At 47.4% G+C, this 23487-nt stretch overlaps 1 protein-coding gene across 3 annotated transcripts in view; it reads right to left on the bottom strand.

The window, feature by feature from the left end:
* Window positions 1-23487, bottom strand: part of LSAMP (limbic system associated membrane protein) — a 1007497-nt gene that overhangs the window by 102788 nt on the left and 881222 nt on the right. For all 3 annotated transcript variants that reach the window (XM_049824646.1, XM_049824645.1, XM_049824647.1), the window contains one exon: window positions 7354-7479. In XM_049824646.1, coding sequence (XP_049680603.1) covers window positions 7354-7479 — 126 coding nt within the window. The remainder of the gene's footprint in view (window positions 1-7353; window positions 7480-23487) is intronic.

The following is a 23487-nucleotide window of genomic DNA, read 5'->3' as shown; positions in this document are numbered from 1 at the left end:
AAGGCAGCAGGGCGAATTCCCTCCTCGCAGCAGCCTTATTTGCCTGTTCCCCTGAAATGCCAAAATACTTGTGAGGCCTTGCTCTCCCCCTCTCTGCCACGGGACAAAGCCATTAAGAAAACGAATGTTTCATGCATTAACAGTGTTTGTATTGAAACAGCACTGGACCACAGCAACCAAATGGGGCACTATTAGAACAGGAAGGATCACTGTGTTGTGTATGTGTCTCTGGGCACAGAAGGATGAAATCAAAGCCCTCCAGTGTGCTGGGGAGAGAGCACGTTCGGGACTTAAGTTTATTATAGGTGAGGAAGGGGGCAGGGGGGGTCCTGCTTGTGGGCCATGCACTAAGAAGAAGGGACTTCCAAAAAAGTAAAAAATGCGGAGCCAGCGGAAGCGAGAAGCAAATAGAGGTTGAAACAACTTTGGATGCCTTATGGAGAAGCCCTGAAAAAGTTGAAAATTTGGCTTGTTTCCCAGGCTTTTTGTGAGACAGCATCCTTTTCTTTTCTTTTTTTTTTTTTTTTTCCTCTATAATGTTGGGTAAGATGAAGACTAGACCAAAAGAGAAAAAGACATCTCAGAGAGTCCTAAAGCAAACTGGGAGTGTGTAAGAGTCAAAGTGAGAGGTCTCTGTGGAAGATGAGACCACATTTTTGCCAGAGAGTAGTTTGAGGATGCAAGAAAAAAAAAGAAAAAGGAGGAAAAAAGAGACCTGGTTAAAAAAATCACCAGTTGCCCCCAACATCCTAAAACACAGGGTCAAACAAGTACCTTCTAAGTCTTAAATTTCCTGATCAGGCAAAGGCAGTTAGAGGGGGAGAAGGTTGTGACGTGAGAAGAGCTGGCACAATAACATCACAGAAACCCCACCAAACACACACACACCCCCACCCCGCCTAAAACAACACTCCTCCTTCTCTTCACAACTCTTTTCCTGAGGTTTTAAAGAGTGCAGCAGAGAGGTGGGCTAAATCCAAATGGTTTAGATAACCAGAAAATCCCCTTCCCACTCATCACTACTTAGTGCCTACAAGGTTGACTTGTGGTGACTCTGGCTGAGGGTTTTCTGTTTGTTATCTTCGTTGGGCATAAACTGGCTTCTCCTGTGCAACACAAAGTGCAGTAGCAAGGCTTTAGGCTGAGCAATGAGAAGCAAACGAACACGGGACAATGACCAAAGTTGCCCATGTGAAGGATATGGCCTTCTTCAATCTCATGCCTTCAGAGAGCTCTCTGCTTCCCTCATGTTCAGCGTTCAGCCCTACAAGGGGACCGGCATGCACCGAAGGAAGACAGGCGAGTGAGCGGGGGTGTGAGATAATCTGTCTCTTCCAGTTTAGGTCTCATCGCGATCTCTAGTAACTGAGCCCCAAAGCATTAAGTTTAACATCCTTTTCAATATTTTTGTTGTGAATAACAAGAATATCCAGATTTGCTCACATTATCCTCAGGAACACACAAACTGTTTGAGTCTTGCCAAGTTCTCGTCTTTAAATAACTTTCCATGGCAATGAGTTCTACAGCTGTTTATAAACATATTATATGTACACCATCTCAATTACACAGAGCATACAGGCACTCTTCTGTATTCTCTATCCCTTCTAAACTTCCCAGGCTATGGTAAATTCTCTAAGACTCAATGAGAATTTCTAGCACCCTCTAGGGAGAATCAGACTGGCATATTTGACAAGCCATCCCATCTCCTTTCATTTTACGCTGTGACATGAAACTTGGGTGTTGCAATCAATACTTATCTGCTTTGCTCTAGACTGGTTTCTATGCTGTGATTACCACTGTAACAACGAAGCTCCTTTTCTGAGACAAAGTGGGTATCTTTAGACTGTCAGGTGGAATTTGGGAGAATCCAGACTGTTCTCTTCTCTATCAAACGGCATTGCTGGGCTGAGGCCAAGGAAGTTGCATCAGGAACGAGATACCTGGTGGTTTTATACAGGTTTCACACCCTGTAGCTGCTCTGGGAAAACTGAATTGTCTGCTCCTCAGCTGGTTATGCACAACCAGTACACGCCTCCATTGTTCAACCTTGAGCTGGGCCCCATAGAGCTCAATATAGCTTTGCCTCCCTGCCACCACCTCCGAGGCTGCCACCACACACGGGTACCAAACTCACGGCACTTGCCACAGCACCCACAAGCAAGGCCCTCGGGAAGGTTTCAACCACCGATGCCATGCAGGAAAGGAGCAGAAACGTGAATGGGGACTGTTCCTGTTACCTTGAGTATAAGCTCCTCAGCACAGGAGATGCCTTTTTCTTCTGCGTTCGTCTGCCCATCCAGGACACAAGGCTTAGCAGCGAGATGTCTGGTAAGGCAAAGACCTTGCGACAACTGTCCATGTTCATATGGCTGCTAACCCAATTCACAAGAGGCCACTCTCTAGGGTTTCCGTTGAGAGGGAGTTTATTGGTAAGATTATGAACATATGTGAATCTTTATTTTTCCCAGGAAGCTCTTTTTCAGTCAAGCAGGCACCTAACATGGCTCTGAATAAGATGGAGGGATGAAGAATGGTAAATGATAAAGCTTCTGGACTGTGATCTCAGCAGCTTATGGGTAGGGAGAAGTCACATTAGCCTGAATAAACAGGAAAGATGCGAAGTAAAACTAAGATGAGCTCAAAAGCAGGCATTGCCTACCATCTCTAAACTATCTTACTGGATTCTTTTCTTGGCTGTGTTTCTTGTTATCTTGGTGCACGGTACAGGGAAAACAGAGCGCCTCCTAATATAACTGGCCATAGACGGGTAGGCTGCCTGTGGGAGCCCACACAGAATGTGTCAGCGTGATGAATGATACGTGGCCCTGTGCTAGGACCTTGTCCAGGCTGTGGTGCAACTGCTGGAAATTTGATGTGACTGCATTCAGCGAGGAAAAAATAATCTATACCTTTGTGGGCCATGGATCATGTTGGTTACGAGTTAATATTAAGGAGAAGCAAACAACAGGATAACACCCACTCTTTGTACAAAGTCACAGAGGGGAGAATCTGGGGTTTGTCCCTTTCAAGAGATGAGAGCCTATAGCATATCCCCTAGTGAAATATTTCTAATGCTGACAACTGCTAACTCGTGTAGTCTGTATACAAAATCATCAATACTCATCCCCACTTAACTGAAGAAATCAGAGTTTCCTGACAAATTCAGTTCAGAGGGCTGCTACGGTCTTTTCCATGGCTTACCATCACAAACTGGGATGGCGAAAGTCATAGGGCAAGGCAGGCTTAATAAGCCTGCAGCTGTGTCCTGAATCACAGGAGAAGAATCTGACTATGAGCAGGGAGGTGCTGGCCTGCTGCTGGAAGCTGCAGGTCAGTGAACCCAGAAGAGAGCTCTGCTGGCTGGAGGAGAAGACCTAATGAAGCTGTTTGTGCTCCCAGGCAATGCCTATTAACTATCCACAACTAGTTAGACCAGGTTGCCTACAGCATAACGGCCTGTCAGATAAAAAAAGAAAAGGGTCTGGCTGACTCTCTTCACCTGCTCTGTCAAAGCCCAATCAGTGAGTCACCTGAATAGGAACAGAGGTGGAGAGCAAGGACTTGCATCATTCCAAGGAACATCATTCCTGCTTTCATTAAATTAAAGCTGATCTATATTGTCATCGGCTATAGGAATTATTAAAGTATTTTTCCCCTCACCTGCCTTCCTCCCAGGTGTCAGTGGTACAGTCAACAACCACAGCCACACTTTAGCTATCTCACAGGGTAAGGCGAAGTTTTTTTTTTTCTATGGGTTGCTTCATTGCTTGGGGACTTATAGTTGATGTGAGAAAAACGCCTAGTTCAACTGCTCAGTGTAGGACCAGCAAAGGAAGCGATACAGCATTTTATAAAGCAATTTTTTTAACGTCCCAGATAGACAGACGAGGGGACTATGATCACTCCTGAGGCCCAGCAGCATTTAAATGAACTATCGCATGCATCCCTGCCTTCTTTACATAAGTGGCAACACTGCTTTCCCTCTGCATTTGTACCTTCCGCTTCCCAGCGAACAAGAACTAAATCATTTCTGTGGTCCTAACTCAGGTAATTAGCCAACAAACACTACTGATGAAGTCAATGACTGAGTGTGCTGGTTTTGGCTGGGATAGAGTTAATTCTCTTCACAGTAGCTGGTATGGGGCTGTGTTTTGGATTTGTGCTGGAAACAGTGTTGATAACACAGGCATGTTTTTGTTACTGCTGAGCAGTGCTTACCCAGGGTCAAGTCCTTTTCTGCTTCTCTCACCACCCCACCAGTGAGGAGGCTGGGGGGGGAGCACAAGATATTGGGAGGGGACACAGCTGGGACAGCTGACCCCAACTGACCAAAGGAATATTCCAGACCATAGGACATCATGGTCAGCATGTAAAGCTGGGGGAAGAAGAAGGAATGGGGGGGACGTTCGGAGTTGTGTCATTTGTCTTCCCAAGTCACTGTGACACGTGCTGGAGCCCTGCTGTCCTGGAGATGGCTGAACACCTGCCTGCCCATGGGAAGCGGTGAACGAATTCCTTGGTTTGCTTTGCTTGTATGTGCGGCTTTTGCTTTACCTGTTAAACTGTCTTTATCTCAGCCCAGGAGATTTTTCACTTTTGCTCTTCCGATTCTCTCCCCTATCCCACCAGGGGGGAGTGAGCGAGCGGCTGTGTGGGGCTCAGTCGCTGGCTGGGGTTAAACCATGACAGAAAGAAACAGCAGACAAATTTGCTAATGAACTCCTTGAGGAGAGTGCACAAAGTAAAAGCAATTTGGCCCTCTCGCCCCCCAGTGCTGGTTTAATTTCAAAACCTGTCCATTCAAAACCTCCTACACAAACTCAGTAATGTTCATTCTTCCAGTTCTGCAGTCACGAGTTTAATCGCAAAAAAAATCCAAGGAGAGAGACATATTTTAGAAACTTTTACAATGATCTAAAATAGCTCTTTGATGCATAACAGATGTCTTCAAAACTAGCATAAATGGAGCCAAAATGCCTTACAGTTCTGGAAAAGGGAGATTCCAAGACAAGACGTGTTTCTAACTGCAGCAGCTCTGGAATAGATTTGGAACTTATATTAATTGTCAACCTCAAGGAAAACATTTAAAAGAAGCCCTTCTGCCCCCCATTTTAGGACAAGCGTCTTATTGGGCTACATGCTGCACAAAGACCTGATGCCTGCCTGAAAGCAGTTCCTCTGTATGCATAAAAGGTAACAGATGGATTGAGATGAGGCAAAAGAGAGAGAACAACAAGCAGCGAGACATGGAGGTGACAGACTGGGGACTGCCTGCCCTTCATCCCTGGCTCTAGTTGTTTAGGAACGGGGTGTTTGGCAGGTTTCACTGTAGAGGGGAGGACTGAGGATGGATTGGAAGGGGGTCAGCGAGATGGCACGGATGGATGCTAACAAGGCAATACCTCTGAGACAAAAGGCATGGGAGAAAAAGTGTGAAGGAGCATGCTGGAAACCTGAAAAACGGACCCAGGAAAACTGACCCTAGAATCACTGGGGAATGGGATTCCCCAGTCCAGTTGCTCACCAGAGGGGATAGCCAGAATGAAGATTTGCTCTGAGGAGCCTTTTTAAAAGGGAGAAAAGAAGTCTGTGTCTGATACAATGGAGTAGGTGGTACAAGTGGAAAAAACCCCACAAAGCACAAACATGCAGCCAAAGTGATGAGTCAGTACAAGAATCTTCTTATTACTGCTCTGAACAATGCATCTCATATACCAGGACTTAAGTTTTCATGAAGATTTAAGCTTGCCTCCTTGTAACGCCCTTAACTTGGACAAGGTCAGGCTGTGCTCACAGAATAGCTAGGGAGTATCTCCTACTTGTATACAAGAAAGAGCTAGATAGAGGACCGAAAGACTGATGCAGCAGCAAGATGGAAGATTTGATATGAAATAAATCTTAAGAGCAGAAATGCCAGAGCTAGAAGATCCTACATACCTAATTAAAAGTGAAAAAAAATAGGATCTATTTCCCTATATATGCTAATGGAGCAGTCATGCTTAACACTGAATACAGCAAAAGAGGAGAGTCAGGTAGTGAAGATGACACCACAGAGGAGTAGTGTTCCCCTCATCAACTCTGCTCCTCCCACCTCTTTCTGGCAGTCTTTCCCCATCTTCCTTCTTTTAGCACTGCAAGAAATGGGCCAGAAATACAAACTGCGTATCTGGCTTTCATATACAGGGAAGCTCAGGAGGACTTTGGTTTGGCTGAAGGGATGAGACAGGAAATCTGAGTAACCCAATCTGAACCACAGGCCCCAAATCCAGGGGCTTCTGAATGCAGCCTTTGGATTGAGCTCTCTTTCAATGTGCCATTCTACCTTTCTCTCTCTAACTTTCTTTTCTGCGATGGCCTTCCTTTTTCTGGCTGCTGAATTGCTGTAGACAGCTTGACTGTTTGTAGCACAGGCAGAAAGCTTGTACTCTGCCTACCTCAAACCCTCTTTAACCTTTTACATATATGGGAATATCACAGAATACTATTCATATGGAGCTAATCAATGCTTTCCCCATGCATTTTAGATGAAAGAATGTCTGACGGCAAAAGAAATCAGGTAAAGAGTTCTTCTCTCCTCAAAGGACATGATACAGAGGAAGAGAAACCTACCTCTTGTTCCCATCCTACTGATAAATCTTTAGGGGGTGAAGGTTTCCTTGCGATCCAAGCTGCTAACCCCGTGGAGTCTGACTACTGAAAGGATACTCTCCTTCCAAGCTCGCCATGTCCTCAAGTGTGGAAGGCACAGTTAGATAGCAGAACAAAGCTGGTGAGTTCTCCTTTATTCTGCCTCCACCCTCCTCTTCACTCAGCTTGCAGACAAAATGCCTTCTTTACTCACTTTACAAGACACAGGAAGACTGTCTGCCAAAGTGGAGAATAATACGAAATCATCTGTGCCACTGTTTGCCCCCTCCCTTTTAAGGCAAATCAGTGGCAACCAAATTCCATGGTTTTTGGAAAGAACCTCTTCTATGTAATATCTAAACAGAAATCCTTTCCCCTCTCTCTGGCACGAGCAGTGTTTTGTCTCCACCACTGTGCTGTGTGTGACCAGTAGTAGAGATTGGGACAACTAGATGAAGACCAAAGCTAAATAGAATTACAGGTCCAATTCTGTAGAGCATCTACTGAGCATTACTGAAGTAATTTCATTTGTTTCCTCAGACAACCTGGTTATTGTGCCTGGGAAACCACACTGCAAAACAAGTTTGCAGTGCATTTAAGATTCTTGCCACTTTTTTTACAGCTGCCTGTATTGCTACTGAAATTTTCTGTTGACGTTGGAAGAGAAGGAAACTACTGTACAGTTCACAAATCAACAGCACAGTCTAGTCCAGTTGGGTCTCTTACCTGTTGGGGTGAGGTGTCTCCAGGTGATGACAGGCTCAGGACGCCCATTTGCCATGCAAACCAGGGTCACGTTGCTGCCCTCATTCACGGTGATGTCCGAGGAGATATTGGAGATCTTTGGTGGAACTGTGAAGACAAAAGAAAGTTGGACCTCGTTAAGCAGATTTCTGGAGTTTAGCCTGTCTGACCCCTTAACCTACCTATTAACCAGAGGCAGCCGCAGACTCCTCTCACAGGCTGGGCTCCTCATTACCACCTCGGTTTCTGAAGTTATATCAGAATAATATGTACTGCTGCTTCAAGGATCTGCAGGTAGAAACGGCCTTTGCTACAACTACGATGCTTTGTGTTTGGACAGGTTTGAGGGACTTCATAAAATAACCTCTAAGAACTTGCCTTACTGCCCCAAGGCTGCACGGAAGGAGTCAGCAGGTTCCAAGCACCGTCCCAGCTAATTTTTACACTCCAAACAGCCCCAGATGCAGTTCTACAGCCTCCTGCAGGGTGCCAGGCCTCAAGGCACCGACTCAGAGGGTGTATCAGTTATTGCTACCTCCCATGGGCAGACAGAGCCCATGCTGCCAGCCAGGACTCTGCTCTGCTGCTCACGTAACCAAATGCTCACCAGGAATTGAACCAGAGAACTGTTTACGCTCGTTTCTGTTGTGACCGCTGTGACGAGGCGAGAAGCGGGGACGTGCACTGTGGCTGATGGGAAGGCCCAACAGCGACAGCGGGAAGGTTTTTGCAACATCTTCCAGCCAAGAGGGATCCACCGTGGGCTGCCCGCAATAGGTAGCTTCTGGCTGACTGCACCTAACACGGCACAGCACCAAAAACATGGTAGGGTCTTTAAAGATTCACAAGACCAGCCATGGCTCGGGCGTTCAGGATTCTTAAAGGCCTTCCAAGCTAACTGAGTTTGTGTCACAGGACCAAAGTGACCACGCTGGGACCTGAACAGGTACCTCCAGGTGCGGAACGTGCCAGTGTATCAGCCTCCAAGCAGACCAGGCTGTTGCAATCTCTCCTCTCTCACATCCAAGTCTTGCTTCCATGCTTCACACCCCGGAGATGGTGAGGGAGTTTTACTAAAAAGGAATCTTCTAAATTTTTTTATATATATATATTTTCAGCTTCTGAATTTGTGTGTAGCGAGGAATGAAACAACATCATTTTCTGCTTTGCTTGCCACAGAGTAAACAGACAGCAGCCTCCCCTTCCCCCTCCTTGGCAGGAGTGGCTGATGGTCCTTTTGAGGCAAAGCTGCCTATGAGCTAGGTGGGGAAAAGGGAAATGAAGCCTGAAGAGAGCAACTCACCACTTCCAGCTGCGTTGCTGGATTCACTGGAATATTGTTTACAACCCACAGCTCATTAGCCCCATTCCGCAGGCCCCAAATTCATGGACAACACTTGAGCATCTATGACCGTGGGACCCCCTTGGAGGGACAGGGGCTGGCACTGCTGTGCGGGATGGATACAGGCTTTTTGGGAAAGATAGGCTGGAAAGGCGAGGGAATGAGGTGTGCTCTCTGCAAAGGAGTGGCTGGAGTGCACCCAGCTCTGGGCGGGGAACTAGCTGGGAGCTTAGGCATAAGGATCAGAGGATATCACAGTGTCACCCTTGTTGGTTGGTATCTGCTACCAACCATTTGATTAAGAAGAGGCAAAGACTGCTTTAGACAGCTAGAAATAGTCTCACAATCACAGTCCCTGGTGAGGGATTTCAACCACCCTGATATTTGCCGGAAGGGTAAAAGTGCCGGCTCAAGAAGTCCAGGAGATGTGGGGGTCCAACAGGTTCAGCGTGAGTTAGCAGTATGCCCTTGTGGCAAAGACCAAGCATCCCGGTTCGTATTAGCAAGAGTGTAGCCCCAGAAGCAGAAGGAAACGATTATATCCCTTTAAATGGTGCTTGTTAGACAGCATCTGAAGCACTACATTGGTTTTGGGCTCCCCAGTACAAGGCGGCCATTGACATACTGGAGCAAGTCCACTGGAGGGTTCCCAAGACGATCAGAGGGCTATAGCACCTGACGTACAAGGAGAACCGTGTCTGTTCAGCCTGAAGAAGAGAAGGCTGAAGGGAGATCTTATTGTTGTCTACAAATAACTCGTGGGAGGGTGCAGAGAAGAGAGGCAGGCTTTTCTCAGAGATGCAGAGTGAACGGCAAAAAGCAGAAGACATGAGCTGCAACTTGGGGAAAATTCTGACTCATAGTGAGAAAAAAGCTTTTACTTTGGGGAGGTCAGAGTCAGGAACAGGTTCCCCAGAGAGTTGGTGGAAACTCCATCCCTGGAGATATACAAAACTCACCAGGATGAGGCCTGCTCTAACTGGCACCGGGAAGGAAGAAGGGACCTTGGAAACTGGTTTTCTGCTCAAGAGCTAGAACTGAGGGCTCGTCAGCTCATGGCAAGGAAACCAAAGCAAGGCATGTTGGAGGAATGGCTGACTGCACCAGGGTCCCCTTCCCTGGAGAAAAGGAATTTTGGAGTAGGGACACCGCCCTAGCAGCACAATACTGGGTAAAGAAAAGCATAGCAGAAAATCAGCCTCTCAAAATCAACTTCCTCTGAAAGCAAAATCCCCTGGCAAACACAAGCCCTGCTACATTTTACGTTGGTGATTCACTGCGAGCCATTGGCAGTGTGTCTGCGTGCGTAGGAAGACGTAGGAAGCAACAGAACAAAACAAAATAAACATTGTTGGAGAACGCTGACGTTGTCAAAGAATTTAATCCCACCATATCGAGGGGTACGTGAGAGTTTCACTGACCGTAGATCCATTTTGTGCCTCCTCCCCCTTTATCACACACCCATTCTGCACAGCAAATGCCTGCCAGTACAAAACAACAATCACACGGTGGTCTTGGAAAGTAAGCAAGTGCCTTTGCCAACCAATACCCCAAGACTGCATAAAGGGCAGCAGAAAGGAAATACTCCAGTTGGGAAATTAAATACCCTGCCTTGTCCAAGAGATGCTTGTGGCTTCGCTGTTTCACGGCACACCAAAGCAGAGAGGCGGCTTGCAGCATCATGCCGAGATCTGGCTCAGCATGGAGTCAGCAGGACTCAGAAGCGCTTTCTCCTTCTCCTTTCTGTCCCAGCAGATGAGGGGAGTCCCCTGTCTCACAGCTCAGGACAGACAGACCCATCACTCCTGCCAGCAGAGCTGCAGGTTGGGAGAGCCCTGAACGTTCTGGTGCAGAAATCCAAGCTGCCACTTTTACTACAGGGAACAAAGCAACGTGGAGGGCCACCTCAGTCCTGTAGCAGCACAGCTACCTGTAGTACATACTGCGTTGCAGAGCCGAGACCAACACGCACTGGAGAGGACAGAGGGGCTTAGTCTGGGAAAGAAGAAGGGAGGCTGCTATTTCTGCGAGAGTTGTGTCCCAGCTGTTCTGGGATACAAGGACGGTGACTTCGGAGCGTCCTCAGCACAGCTTCTCCAAGGCATGTTGCCAAACATGGGTAAGCAGAGCCCAGGAGTAAAACCAGTGGCTAGACCACATTTTGGGATTTTATCTTAACCTCAAGGGGTTAACATTTGCATCAGGAAAAAAGCCATACGAACAAACCAAAAAGGACTAAGCTCAAGCAGGACTAGCAGATAGAGCCGTAGGCCAGTTTGAGGTCCCAGCAGAACGGTGCAATGCCAGCCAAAACGGTTGAGGAGAGAGCAGCAAAAGCCACTACGGGGCCCCAGCAACAGAGCTGCGGCTAGGACGTGTGTACCCTGCCACTTTCCAAAGCCATCAAGTCATTTTAGTTTGCAGAGGATCAAGTAAACTCAGCAAATACAAACAGATCCGACCATGCCGACCAAATGCCCAAGAGGAGAAGCATGTGTCCAGATGGTCATATCTGGCATGCCACTTTTTCAGATGAGGGAGAAAAGGGCATCCAAAGGCTGAAATCCTGTTAAAAGTATAATGGCTGGTTCCTTTCAGCTGCCACCTTGGTCGGAGGGCAAGGAAAGGCTGAGAGGAAGGGGAAACAGGGCAGGAAATAATTTCCCTGTGAATTTAAAACCTGATTTGGCTTCATCTGCTTAGAATCCAAAGCCAGCTGCATTAAAAATGACTGGATCTTAGTGGACAGTAATTTCACTCAGATAAAAAGTCAGAGACTTTTAATTTTCAGGGTGTCAAGCCAGCATGTTAAAATGCCAAAACTGTCAGCACCAGCAACAGTTAGCATTGCCTCCTTGGCGCTTGTCATTACTTTGCACACACCTTTTTAGGACAGTCTTAAAATGAGAAGCTTTGACCTTATTATTTTTTCCCATGTGTGAGTTGTGTTATGTTTTCACAGTTCCCAGACTGCTGGAAGAAGGATTGCTGAGAATAAACCCCCCTGGGACCAGGATCTTCTGGGTGTCACAGCGTCCTTTTGCCCAGCCATCTCTCGTTGACCCTCAACTGGAAAACTCTTTTGTGTCTGGCCTCTCTGAACCATTAGCACAGGCAAAACCAAAGCCTGCAGACCTACAGCAGGGGAAGCGCTACAGCTAAACACTGTTTGTGGGCATTTTCATACTCAGCCTAACAACTTGTTACTCCAGGATACACCAGGCTGCTGCTGGACCCTTCTGGCTCCAGGGACCATGAGAAAGCACTGCCAGGCTTTCTGGTACTGTTGAAAAAGAGAAAATGGCCAGATTTTTTCCTCCCTTTCAGCATAAATGTAATACGGGGTATCCACTACCCTGTGCTTAGGATCCCCCTGGATGGGGTGGGGACCAGAGACCGATGTGAAAGGAATCACAGTGTAACACCCCACTGTTCCATCCCTGGAAAGGTAGGATGCCCTACCCATGCCAGGGACAGATCCTGGAGAGATGGAAATGACCTCCGAGGAGAACAGCTTGAAACTCACGTATTTGTTTCTTCTACATTTCACACCTACAGGACAAGCCTGATACCAGCTCAGCATCTCATCTTACATGTCACTGACAGTAAATAACAAACCCCGAAGTAACCAGTAGCCATTCTCCTCGAGAAGCTCCCATCGAAAAAGCAGGGTGCCCGCAAGGCAGGAGCGGGACACGGGCAGAGATGCTGTAGGGCACCCTGGGCTGGGAGAGCTGGGGGGCGACGACTGCAGGGCAGGAGGGATGCGAGGGCAGAGCTGGCGTGGGAATTCAAGACCAAGGCAAAGCGCAGTGAGAGAGCTAGGTAGGACAGGCTTTGCACAGTACCTGCTTACACCAAGCCCGTTCTAGTTAATTGCCGTCAATCCTTCACTTTCATGACAACTGCAACTCACATTAATTTAAATAATAAGAAAGCCTGAGACATGAAAAATAGAGCGCGCTCCCCCAGCGCAATCACTGTTGCTCTCAAGATGAAAGCAAGTGATTTGTTTCCACAAAACATTACCGTGTCTCAAAAACACCCGCTATAGCAGTCATTACAAACTAGGGGCCGCATATGGGAGGCGGCAAGGAAACCACAAACAAGAGAACACGCAAACATCAGATGTTGTTATCCTTGCCTTTTATGACCACAACCCTTCAGAGCTCAAAACTCCTCCTGAGATATTACCTGGGATTGTGTGGGGGGGCTGGCTCAGCTTTATCATTCAAGGCTATGGAGGAAGTAGGCAAGGAGCGGTGCTACACCCCTAATTGCCTAGTAAACGAGTCAGCCCAGTGGCTACGAGATGCGAGTTCCCATCCAGAAGGCCAACTCCTGAGTACCCTTCCAGGAGTGCAATGGCGAACGGAACAAGAAAGCATCGAAGCCACCCTTACTGAAGGCTATAACCGGCAACGCTTCTAGAGGTCTTTTCCTAACTTGGTTTATACTGGAACTGGCCATGCCACAGCTCCCAAACAGTTCAAATACCCACCTTTAGATCAGAGCATCTAGACACAGCACAGGCACAAAGTGACAGGAATGGCAACGACCGCTTAGCATAAGCGGTACTTATATGCAAGGGATACTTACAGGCATGGGACAGCGGTTTCTGGCTCCTGCACTGGTTGCCTTCCGCTTCCACGATGCTTCACACAAGACCTCAGTGCAGGAGGAGGGAGGGTTTGCAAGTCAAGGGCAGGAAGTATGGGACTAGGAACTCGAATCGGGTATGGTAGGATGAAAAAACGCGAACAGAGGGACGTGGAGATCTAGTTGGAAGATGGCTCTGAGCCCTGTAAACACGCTCACACGAAGTTCACAGTCAGATGGTCTGACCGCTCCCTATGGGCAAACAGAGCTTTGCATAAGACCCTTAGATGCAATCTTATACCACAGGGCAGCTACTCCCCAGTCTGAAATTACAAGACTGCTTAACAGTCAGGTATTTTGTAAGTCACAAAATACGTTAAAAAAAAATAAAGCTCTTACTCCTACTCTACAGACCTAAGATACAGCAAAAGCTATGTAATCCCTCCAAGACACAGAAGCAAACAGTACTGAAAATTCCTTAGAAAGCCCGTAAGCTCCATTTAAGAGCTCTAACTGCTTGTCCCGAGAAGGGCACCTTCGACACAAATGGAGAAAGTCACCACAACCCCTTCCACGTATCCTCATTAATTACTTGCTTCCTCCAGCCTGTTTACCTTCCTCTCTATTGGCAAGTAGGACCCACACCTGTTGCAGAAAATTAAGACTTCCACCCACGAATCCACAGGAGCCCCTGGCTTTCAGGGCAAAAAGAAAACATCAGGACTTCTCTCCAAAGTCAAAGGAACTTTGCAGCCACTAAAGCCCTCCGCAGGTGCCTATCAATTAGCCTCGAGAGTTCTCACTTCCTCGTCCCCAGCTCCCAATTAACAGCACTTTGCAACAAACACAAAGATGCTAATAAGCCCCAAGGCAGAGGTAGGGGGGACGCTGACCATCATATGGCCCTCGAATGCTTTAGAGCTGCCACCTTGCTCACCACAATTACAGGTCCTTTCCTGGGGCAATTAATTGACAGCAAATTGGCCTCATTAGTCATTGTTTAGTTGAAGTGTTTAGTGGGGAGAGAGGGCCTGAAGAAGGGGCTGAGCTGCTAAACACAACTAAATGGTTTAATTTCCCTCTTATGTGTGCAGCAGGCTAATCACAGCTCTTTACAGCAATAACAAGAAACAGCTTGTTGCTGCTTAGGTCCGCAAAGGGAGCAAGCTGAGGGCTGGAAAGTAAAATCCAGACACCCTTTGGGATGCGGCATGCTAATGTTTCTGAAGCACTTTGCAGACAAAATGCGACATGAGACCCAAGATGTGTTTTTTACGGTCTGATTCATGCCGCAGCCGCAGCCAGAGGGAAACGAAGCTGTCGCCAGGGCGGGAGGGCAGAGAGTGAAGTTGTTGAACTTCATTAAAGAGAGTGGACTCTGAAACATCCTTCTGACCTTCTGCTCTGCTCGGCTTTTTTCACCCTGCCAGCGCCTCACTCGGCATTAAAGCTTTTGTTGAAGTAGAGGCAAACGTTGAAGGCTTGGTTTTGTTTTTTAATCCTCTGGGAACCAAAAACCTCTCAAAATGCACTATGGTGTTTTTACAAGGTGTAAAAATTGCTTCTTTCTACTGTCTGAAAAGGGGTGCCTTGCTATGCCCACCTCTGGTGGCCTTAAGGGAAGGGTCCATCCCAGCCAGAGCATGGAAACCACTTAAGAGATCTGCAGTTCCCAACCCACGCGTGTCCCCACACCGCTCTGCCCCTGGGGGGCCGATCCCCATCCGAGCATCGTTGCTGGGCCGAAGGAGGCACAGGGGCTGCTAGCTTGGGCCTTACATCTTGGCGAGCTTCCCCCACCGTGCAGCTGAGCCTCACCCACTGAGACGCCACGCAGGAAATTCTTTAAATCCAGCTGGGGGCTGCGCGGATTGCACCGACTGGGAGCCGAGAAGCAGATGGGATGCTGTAAATCAAAGCCATGTGGAAAGCCTTCCCAGTTTGCTGAGCTGGGTAGCGTGTCAGAGCTCACCGCATTTGAGAGTAAGAGCTGACAAACCAAACCATTTTGCCCAAAAGAAGGCGCTGCCTCATCCAATATACAGTTAAGTGTCTGGACTATTTTTCCACATAAAATTGCATGGGAGACACATCCACTACATAGTTTCTTAGCAGAGAGCAGCACGGAGAGTAAACCTGTTGGACTGTCCCATCCATGAGCTGTTGGAAAAGTCAGCACAGAACTGGGCTCTATTGCTTACACTCATTCCCACTGATTTTAATTTCTTTAAAAACTTGTCTCCATGAAATTTTCAGGAGAGAAATTATTTCACTTCCTGACCAAGAAACAGAGAAAACAGAATAGCTTACGTCGCATGCCAACTTTGTTTTTCAGTGCACTAAGGTGACACCATGGGACAGGGATAAAAGCAGTCTCAGTCCTGCTCCTAGCCCAGAACCTCAGCTTTAAACCCAGACGCCAGCCTTTCACCCTAAAGCAGTTCCAGGTCCAAGCCTGAGCCCCAGGCTTCACCCAATGCTGATAGCATTTCACCCACGCCTGGCTTTTTGGTGTCTCCCCGCCAAGCGCAAGGTCGTGAACCCGCATTTGTGGATCCTGATGCAGCCCAGGAGAGCAGGTTCTGAGTTGCATGCTTAGCATGGAAATGAAAGCACAAGGCACAAGCCAGGCATATGCCTGATATCCCCTTATCACTGTATTTGGACCTCTGGATATGAAGTGTTGGCTCTTTGCTACAAAACTTTTTTTTTTTTCTTTTCTATTAACATAGCAAATTTATGCCAGGACTTCAGTGATCCACTTATCTGCGGTTCATCTTTTTAAAGGACAACTCTGTGCATTTGCCATTCGTGTTGCTCTGGTTCTTTCCGCTTGTAAAACTGACTGCAAGCGCTTTATGGCTAACCCTCCTAGAGAGGCCTGCTGTGAAAACAGGGCCTTCTTCACAGGACATGTGTAAACAACAACAGAAGTGTTTGCCAGCTAATCCCCAGGGATTAACCCTTGGAATGCCGCCTAATCCCAAACACTTTAAGGACTACAGATGTACACAGCTTTTGGCCTTTGTTTCAAGTGTGCTTATATATTCCCTTAGACCATTTTTTAAATCTGGGAAGCATTTACTTGTGGGACTGAAACAATACAAAATCTTTCCTTCTGGAGATATAATCAGCCATCCTGGAAGATAAAGTCTGTGACAAAAGTTGTCCTTAGTGTCCAGGTCCTCCAAAGACATGTCTGAGAATTTTGTTAAGAAAAGCTTTTTCACAGAAACATTGAGCATGTCGGATGTACATGTTGTGCAGCTGAGTCCTAATATGCAGCCTTTCTAGGGCTTGATTCAGAGCCCAGGGAGCTCCTCCTTTGATGTTAATAGCCTTTGGACAAATTCTTGTACACCAAGAATGGGCGATGGCTTCAAGGAAGTGTTGCAGCCAGAACAGGGATGCTTTATTAGCCAATTGAGAGCAAAATGCAAGATTATGGGTTTTTAACTGAGTCCCAGCAGTCCTTGGCTCCTACCTGTTAACTCTTTCTTTAGGAAGTAGACTAGGGAGCACAGGCCAGGTACGAGAAGAAAGAACAGAGAAAAGCCTATGTCATTCCAGGGCAAGAGGTAGAGGTTCAGAGAGGGTTTCTATGCGTTAGGAAGACGACTGGGATTTTCCTGCTTAGGCAAGCGGAGGAGGAATTTAATTTCAGCTAACGCCCCAGTCTGGATGAAGATGAGGTTGTCCATCGTAGCTTTACATGCAGGAGAAACAGAGCCAAAGTTTTTGTTTGTTTGTTTGTTTCCAGATCTTATGCTGTTGCTTATGTTCAGCTCATTAGGGACAGGGAGTACAACCAACAGACCAGCCTTCGTGAACCACCTCACGGACATCCACATACAGGCTGAAAAGAAAAGGCAGCTCTCTCCAAACCCTGTTCTCGGATTCCTTTGGTTGCCCGTGGTTTATTCCACAGCCTCTGCGATAAGCCACAGGGTGGCAAATACAACGCTCTAAGTGTCTTGTGCATACCACATACTCAAGGATCTGGCTCAGTTTCAACTGAGACAGACAGCTTCTCAGCGACAAGCCTCTCACTCAACTCAAATGCATGTGGTACATGTAAAACATCTTTTATTAGCAGGTTTTCCCTCCTTATGCATTGAATCGAGCAAAATGGAGCGGGACAGCTTGCTGTAACCACCTTTCAAGATTGCTTTCAGGTTTCTAGGGGAGCAGAAAGCTAGCGCAGCATTTTGGAAATGCTGGTTTTGCTTCCAGTCAAAAGTATAAAGAACAAAGCTAATAGTCCCGTACTCAGACCTTTATATGCTTTGGATAAAATTCACTCTTGCGTTAAGTGCACAGATTTGGAGAAGAGGGTGAAGTACTGTACACTGCCTTTGATCTATAACTCTCCAACTGATGGCCTAGGACATCTGTCTGGTAAAAAACCACTGCTGTTTCCCCAGCAAGAGGATTCACTTTGTCCAATTCAGCAAGTGCTGGACAATCTCTAGCACAAGCCACCAGAGCTGCTTCACCAAGTAGTCAGATCAGCAATCAGAAGACTAATGTCTTAGCAGAGAGCAGCTGCCTCTTCTGATGCCAAAAGCCCAACCAAAACCATTTCAAGCAACGACGAACCTGAAACAAATGCCCATCTCCAAAAAATTGCAAATTTGGAGTGTGAAAAAGACTGAAAGTGCAACTCCGCATTTTTTCAGCTTGGGCTGCTCAGCACGTTCCTGTATTGTCACTATTGCTGGATCCACAGATGGTGGCCTTCCCCAGCACACGCAGTTGTGAAATGCCAGCTGTGAGACCTTCAACTGTTAGCTCTTGTTGAGCTTGGTGATAGCTGCAGCAGCGTATTTTCTAAAGGCCAGGGTGTTATCATCAGCCATCTGAGAAGGCAAAGTCAAAGAGTTCAAGGCAAAGAATCCGTTCTGTCAGAAACGGTCATCTACCCAAGTCTGATCCAGGAGAAAAGAGGTAAAACCAAAGACAGCACTCCTGAAGTAAAGGCGTCCTTGAACAAAGTAAGAAGCTGGCTAGAGCTGAGATGCGATTGCGGTGATCTTCCCACAAACCAACCCAGAGCCAAGGTTTCTTGGGGAGGAGAGTTTCTGCTGCCCAAGGTTTCCTACCAAAAGAGAACGCTCTGTTTTGGTTCAGCCACGCACAGCAGCACCTTGACGTCCTGGAATTTTCCCGCTGTTTCTTTTTCCAAGCTTTGTTGTGTGGTAAAGATGTGCTGTATAGGTGCAGACAACCGCAAGGCAGGGGAGGGATGGAGTCCAAGAACTTTGCTCTGTAAACACATTACCGGTGCCATTTCAATTAAAGGAGAATCTCTCCCAGACTGCCAGGCATGAGGCTTATTCCTTGTAGCCTGCAGCTTTAGCAAGACACATAAAAACACTGGCTGTCCCTCTTCCCCTGGTGGAGTTCAAGTCTGCCCTCTTCAAAATTGACAATTTTTTTGTGCTGGTCTCAGTGTTAGCAAACTGAGATAATTAGCACATTATAAGCTAGGATTGCAGAGAAATGCAGGGGACAAGAGCCTCGGGTACTCAATTTCCACTGGAGCTGAACAGGATTACCCACCCAAATTATTCCGAGAGGCCGGGAGCAGGCTGGCTGTCAGATGCCCAGGGTTAGCTATAAATGCGGGTGCCTACAAGAAAGAGGCAGCAAAATTTGCTAAGAAGTTTCAGAATAGCAAGTATCAAACGGAGGAGAAATAGGTAGACATTGTCCATTCTGGAGGATGAGGTTACACCTGGAAAAGGTCACCAACACCTTTATGTTGAGTGGGACAAGAGGTTTACAGACAACTTTTGTCTAAGGTTCTGCAAGCAAATACTCCCCACCCCAGAAATCCAGTGCTACTGGCCAGACAGCAGGAATGAGGTGATCTCCTCTGCTGATCAACAAAGAACACTAATAAAAAACTGCAAATACTTCCACTACAGCAGGGGATCAAAAACTAAGTCCCATGGAAAACATAAGCCACGTCTCTCTGCTGTAACAGCACATCCATGTCTGACCACTTGTAATATCACAGTTAGCAGCAGGGTCAGCAACACTACCGAAAAATGAAGGGAGGAATGACTTTGCGAAGGACTCGGTAGATCTGGTACTCCAGGTTCAGTGATTGTTCTGCTACACACTTGTGCTATAACCTTGAGTAAGTCACTCCACCTTTCTAAGGCTCAGTTCTCCTTCTCGCTCTTAGGGAACTACTGTTTACAAGATGTACGGCGTCCCCAGGAACTGGTACCCGACTGGTGTGACGAGAGGTATGACGCCTTACCACCTACAGCTCCAACAGGTGAGTGGAAGGAGCAGGGGAGGAATATCTGCAAAGCCTCACACTGTTAAAGGGAGTTCCTTATGAGGAATGATTGTGCTGCAAAGTTCCTTGGTACAGCAAAAAGGGCAAATCCAAGGCAGACCTATCCCCAGGCAGATGAAACAGGCCTGATTCTTCACTGCTGGTATAAAGTAAAGATAAAATACTCTTTTACATGAATGGGAACGCAAAGGAGGAGAGAATCAGCCCTGCGGTTCATAAACCCAAGGGAAAAAGCAGGACCCACAAAACATCGTGCAAACTGAAAAGGAACAGAAGTGTAATCAATATAGTTAGGGATACTGATGGATGATAGGGATACACTCATACACTTTCCGTTCTGATGGTCATGATATACTGGAGTCTGCAAAAATGATTTCCTTAAAGTACAAAGAGTGATAAAAAAAATAAAGAAACTTTGCATCAGAACGCAATGATGAAAACTCTGCCAAAGCCTGAGGAAAAGCAGAGATATAACCGAGATGGCATCACACTATGGATCAACCTGCCACTGGATTGGGCGCAGACACTCATGACAAATAGGCACGAGGGATGCAGCGCAAATACAGTGTGACACTATATCCTGGGCATACGCTTGATGTATGGAGGATTAAATGCCACACACACACTGTCCTGGGTAGATTGTATCTAGTGCTGACAGATACCTGAGGGATCTGTCTCTTTCTTTATATACTTTGGCAATTGCCATGCCAACAAAGGATTATGGGATTGGGGGGGCGAGAAGGAGAGATCATTTGCTACTCTGTTTAACAGAGACTTTATCCTCTGGGGGGATTTTGTCAAGATGTTGGATTTCTTCTTAAATGATATTTCTACCTGCCTATCCACATTTGGGGTTGATGGGCTTTTCTCCTTTCCTGTGTCCCTGTGACACAACCGCTCGCTCTTCTGGAGTCCCCAACCAACCTTAAAGCAAACATGGCTTCTGTAAGTCAGTTTGAAGACTGTTGCCCTCAACCCCCACCCCTGTGCACGCTGCAAAGGCAAGAAACAGCCAACGTGCTGTAAAGACCAATTCCTTTCCCTCTCTGGTGCGCCCTCTGATTGACGGCTCCGTTTGTCAAGAGAGACAGACTGTCTTGAGTGTGAGATAGCTAACTATCACCTGGGGAGACTATTAGAGGGAGAAGGAGGGAGAGAGGGAGAGACAGACAGACAGACAGACAGAAAGGAGAGCTGAGGAAGGGGGAAAGAGGAAAGGAGCGACAGAATAGTGCCAATGAGAGAAAGACAGTAGCACTTGATGAATTAAGTTGTCAACTTCGGCATCACCTGTGTACCTTGTCATGCCAATAAATTCATTGAAGCTGAAGCTGCACTGTGAGTCAAGAGTGAGAGAGTGCTGATGGAAGGAAGAAATAACAGCCCATTTAAAGACTCAGAGCAATTTATTAGTTACCTCGGGAAGGAAGTAGTGACAACGAGGAAGGAGAGGTGCTTCCCCATCACGCTGGGCAGGAAAGCTCGTTTTGGATTCAAGCTGTCCACCCAGCAGTGCTGCAGAATGTAAAGAGATTGACAGACACCTGGTTCAAGAAGGAGAAATACAGGGGAGAGGCTTGCCGGAGTCCAAGGGGAACAGCGCAGACACTTGCCTTTGCGTAGTGCTGTGTGCCGTGGGCCATCCCTTGACACGTTGAGGGAAGATGTCGCGAACAAGTAGCCAAATAACCCCGGTGTGAGAGGAGGCAACGGGCACTGAGCACGGTCAGCATTGCAGGGCCGAGGGAACGTGATGGAAAGCCGAAATGGAAACCGCATCTCTGGCACAGAGGGGGTGCTGTGATGGAAAGCTGGGAGGGAGATAAAGCCTTCTGCTGACTTTGAAGTCGGAAGCACGGCACTGAGATGCAGAGCTTTGGCTGGTTGTACCAGGGAAGCATTGCGCTAGGGTGCCTTCCCGCAGAGCTAAGGAGATTGTCACTAACTCGGTAAAGGATCCTGCATGTTTCTTACAGGAGGAGCTCTTAGGCTCCTGTCATCCCTTAGAACTCCATTGAAGTCTGTTGGATGTGACTGAGGAATGGGAAAACTAATGGTACAATGCCCTCACCTGCTGCCCAGGCAGCAGAATGTAGAGTCCAGAGCAACCCAGACAAGGGGTAAGTCTATGCTTTCTCTCCCCCTGCTATCCGAACCCCCCAAACTGAACAGCATCTGTGCCAGCTACTTGAGAAATGCGTCTACCTACCTCTTCACTCCCTTTCCTTCCTTCCCCCAGCTCGCCAGTCCCCACACAGGAGCTTGCACAACCCCTGTGCTTATACGGAAGATGATCAACTCCTGTCCAAACCTCCCTCCTACCAGCCACGGAGCCTAGGAGTTCCAGAAGCTGATTTCCGAAGCAACCCGAGACCCCCTGTAACCTCATTTGTAGCCATCCAAAGATGTTTACGTTTATGTGATGAGACGTGTTCGCTGACCCTTCCTTGCAATGAGCTGATCTCAACCAACTGCCAGGCTTTGCACCAAGAAAGAGAAGGACACCACCTGCTCTGAGATCCATTCCTCCCATGGCCTCTGCTGCTGCGTGCTCCGCTGATGCCCCGAGCTTGGACAGAACGGAGGGAAGGAAGGAGGAAGGAAAAACCCCAGATTCCTCCCTCGAGCAGAAGCACCAGAGGTATCTCCTTCGAACAGGGAGAAATTCCGACTCAGCCACACAAGCGGAGAAGCTAGTCTTTTCAGCTTGAGTGAAACACTGAAGACTTAAAACTGTCCAGGGTATTTGGAGAATATGGATAGAAGACTGTGTGCACATGCATAGCATTTGACAGCTCCATGCGGAGAAATAACACGTATGGCATAAAATTATCATAGGTGGATATCTCTGGGTGTGTATATACATATAAAATATATACATACTTAGAATATATATATACGTATAGATAGACACATACTCATATATGCACATATACACATATTGCCACTTGCTCCTGAACCTCTCGGCCTCTTCGAGAGCTCTCATTTGGCTGGTGGTTTGTAAGCTGCAGAACAGCCACGACAAAGCTGTCCTGACTGGGGTCCCCTGAGCTGCGCGGTGTAGCTCTGTTGGCTGCCTTCAATTTGATATCAAATGAGAACAGGGATCTCGCTGAGCCGAGCTCCATTCTGATCTGGCTGGTCCCCAAATCAGATCAGATGCAGTGCCCTCAGGCTGTGGCACTGTATTAAAGTTGAGGGCAGCTTTAATCTGCTTCACCATTTGCACAGTGGAAGCTGTGCTTGGCCTACTGGGAAATTACTGGTATGTTCCTCATTCAAGTAAAGTGGACATTTCTTTTCCAGGAGTTGTGATCTTTGGGTTCGTATAACTTAGTTTAAATGATCTAAACTAGTGGCTTCCAACCTTTCTCATTCTGAGGGCACCTTGCAATCTCCCAGGAAAGGTACACGCACCGTATAGTGAACTCTCCTGACAATAGGTTTGGTTTTTCTGAAGTCCACAGACTTCCCGGGAGTCACAGATGGAAGGGGGAAGATGACTCAGTGAAGGAACTGGGAGTGAGAAGGTAGCCTGGCGCTCCGCTCAGCCTGCAAGCAGCCTGCAACACAGCTGGACATCCATCCGCATCCATCACACTCCCTCCAGGGAAATACCGCATTTTCCCCATGACATCACCGCAAACCGCATCCCGGGGTGCATCAAACACAGCGTAACCAGCCAGTCAAAAGAGGTGATTATCCCACCGTATTCAGCACTGGTGAGGCCTGACCTTGAATACTGTGTGCAGTTCTGGGCCCCACAGTTTAAGAAGGAGGTGAAGGTCCCTGAATAAGTCAAGAGCAGGGCAACAAAGCTGGTGAAAAGGGCTGGAAAGCACGTCCTGTGAGGAGCGGCTGA

The sequence above is a fragment of the Accipiter gentilis genome, chromosome 21 (assembly GCF_929443795.1).
Source record: "Accipiter gentilis chromosome 21, bAccGen1.1, whole genome shotgun sequence".
In the NCBI taxonomy this organism is placed as follows: domain Eukaryota; kingdom Metazoa; phylum Chordata; class Aves; order Accipitriformes; family Accipitridae; genus Astur; species Astur gentilis.
Note: the sequence above shows the minus strand (reverse complement) of the source record. Positions and strands in the feature narration are given on the sequence as shown.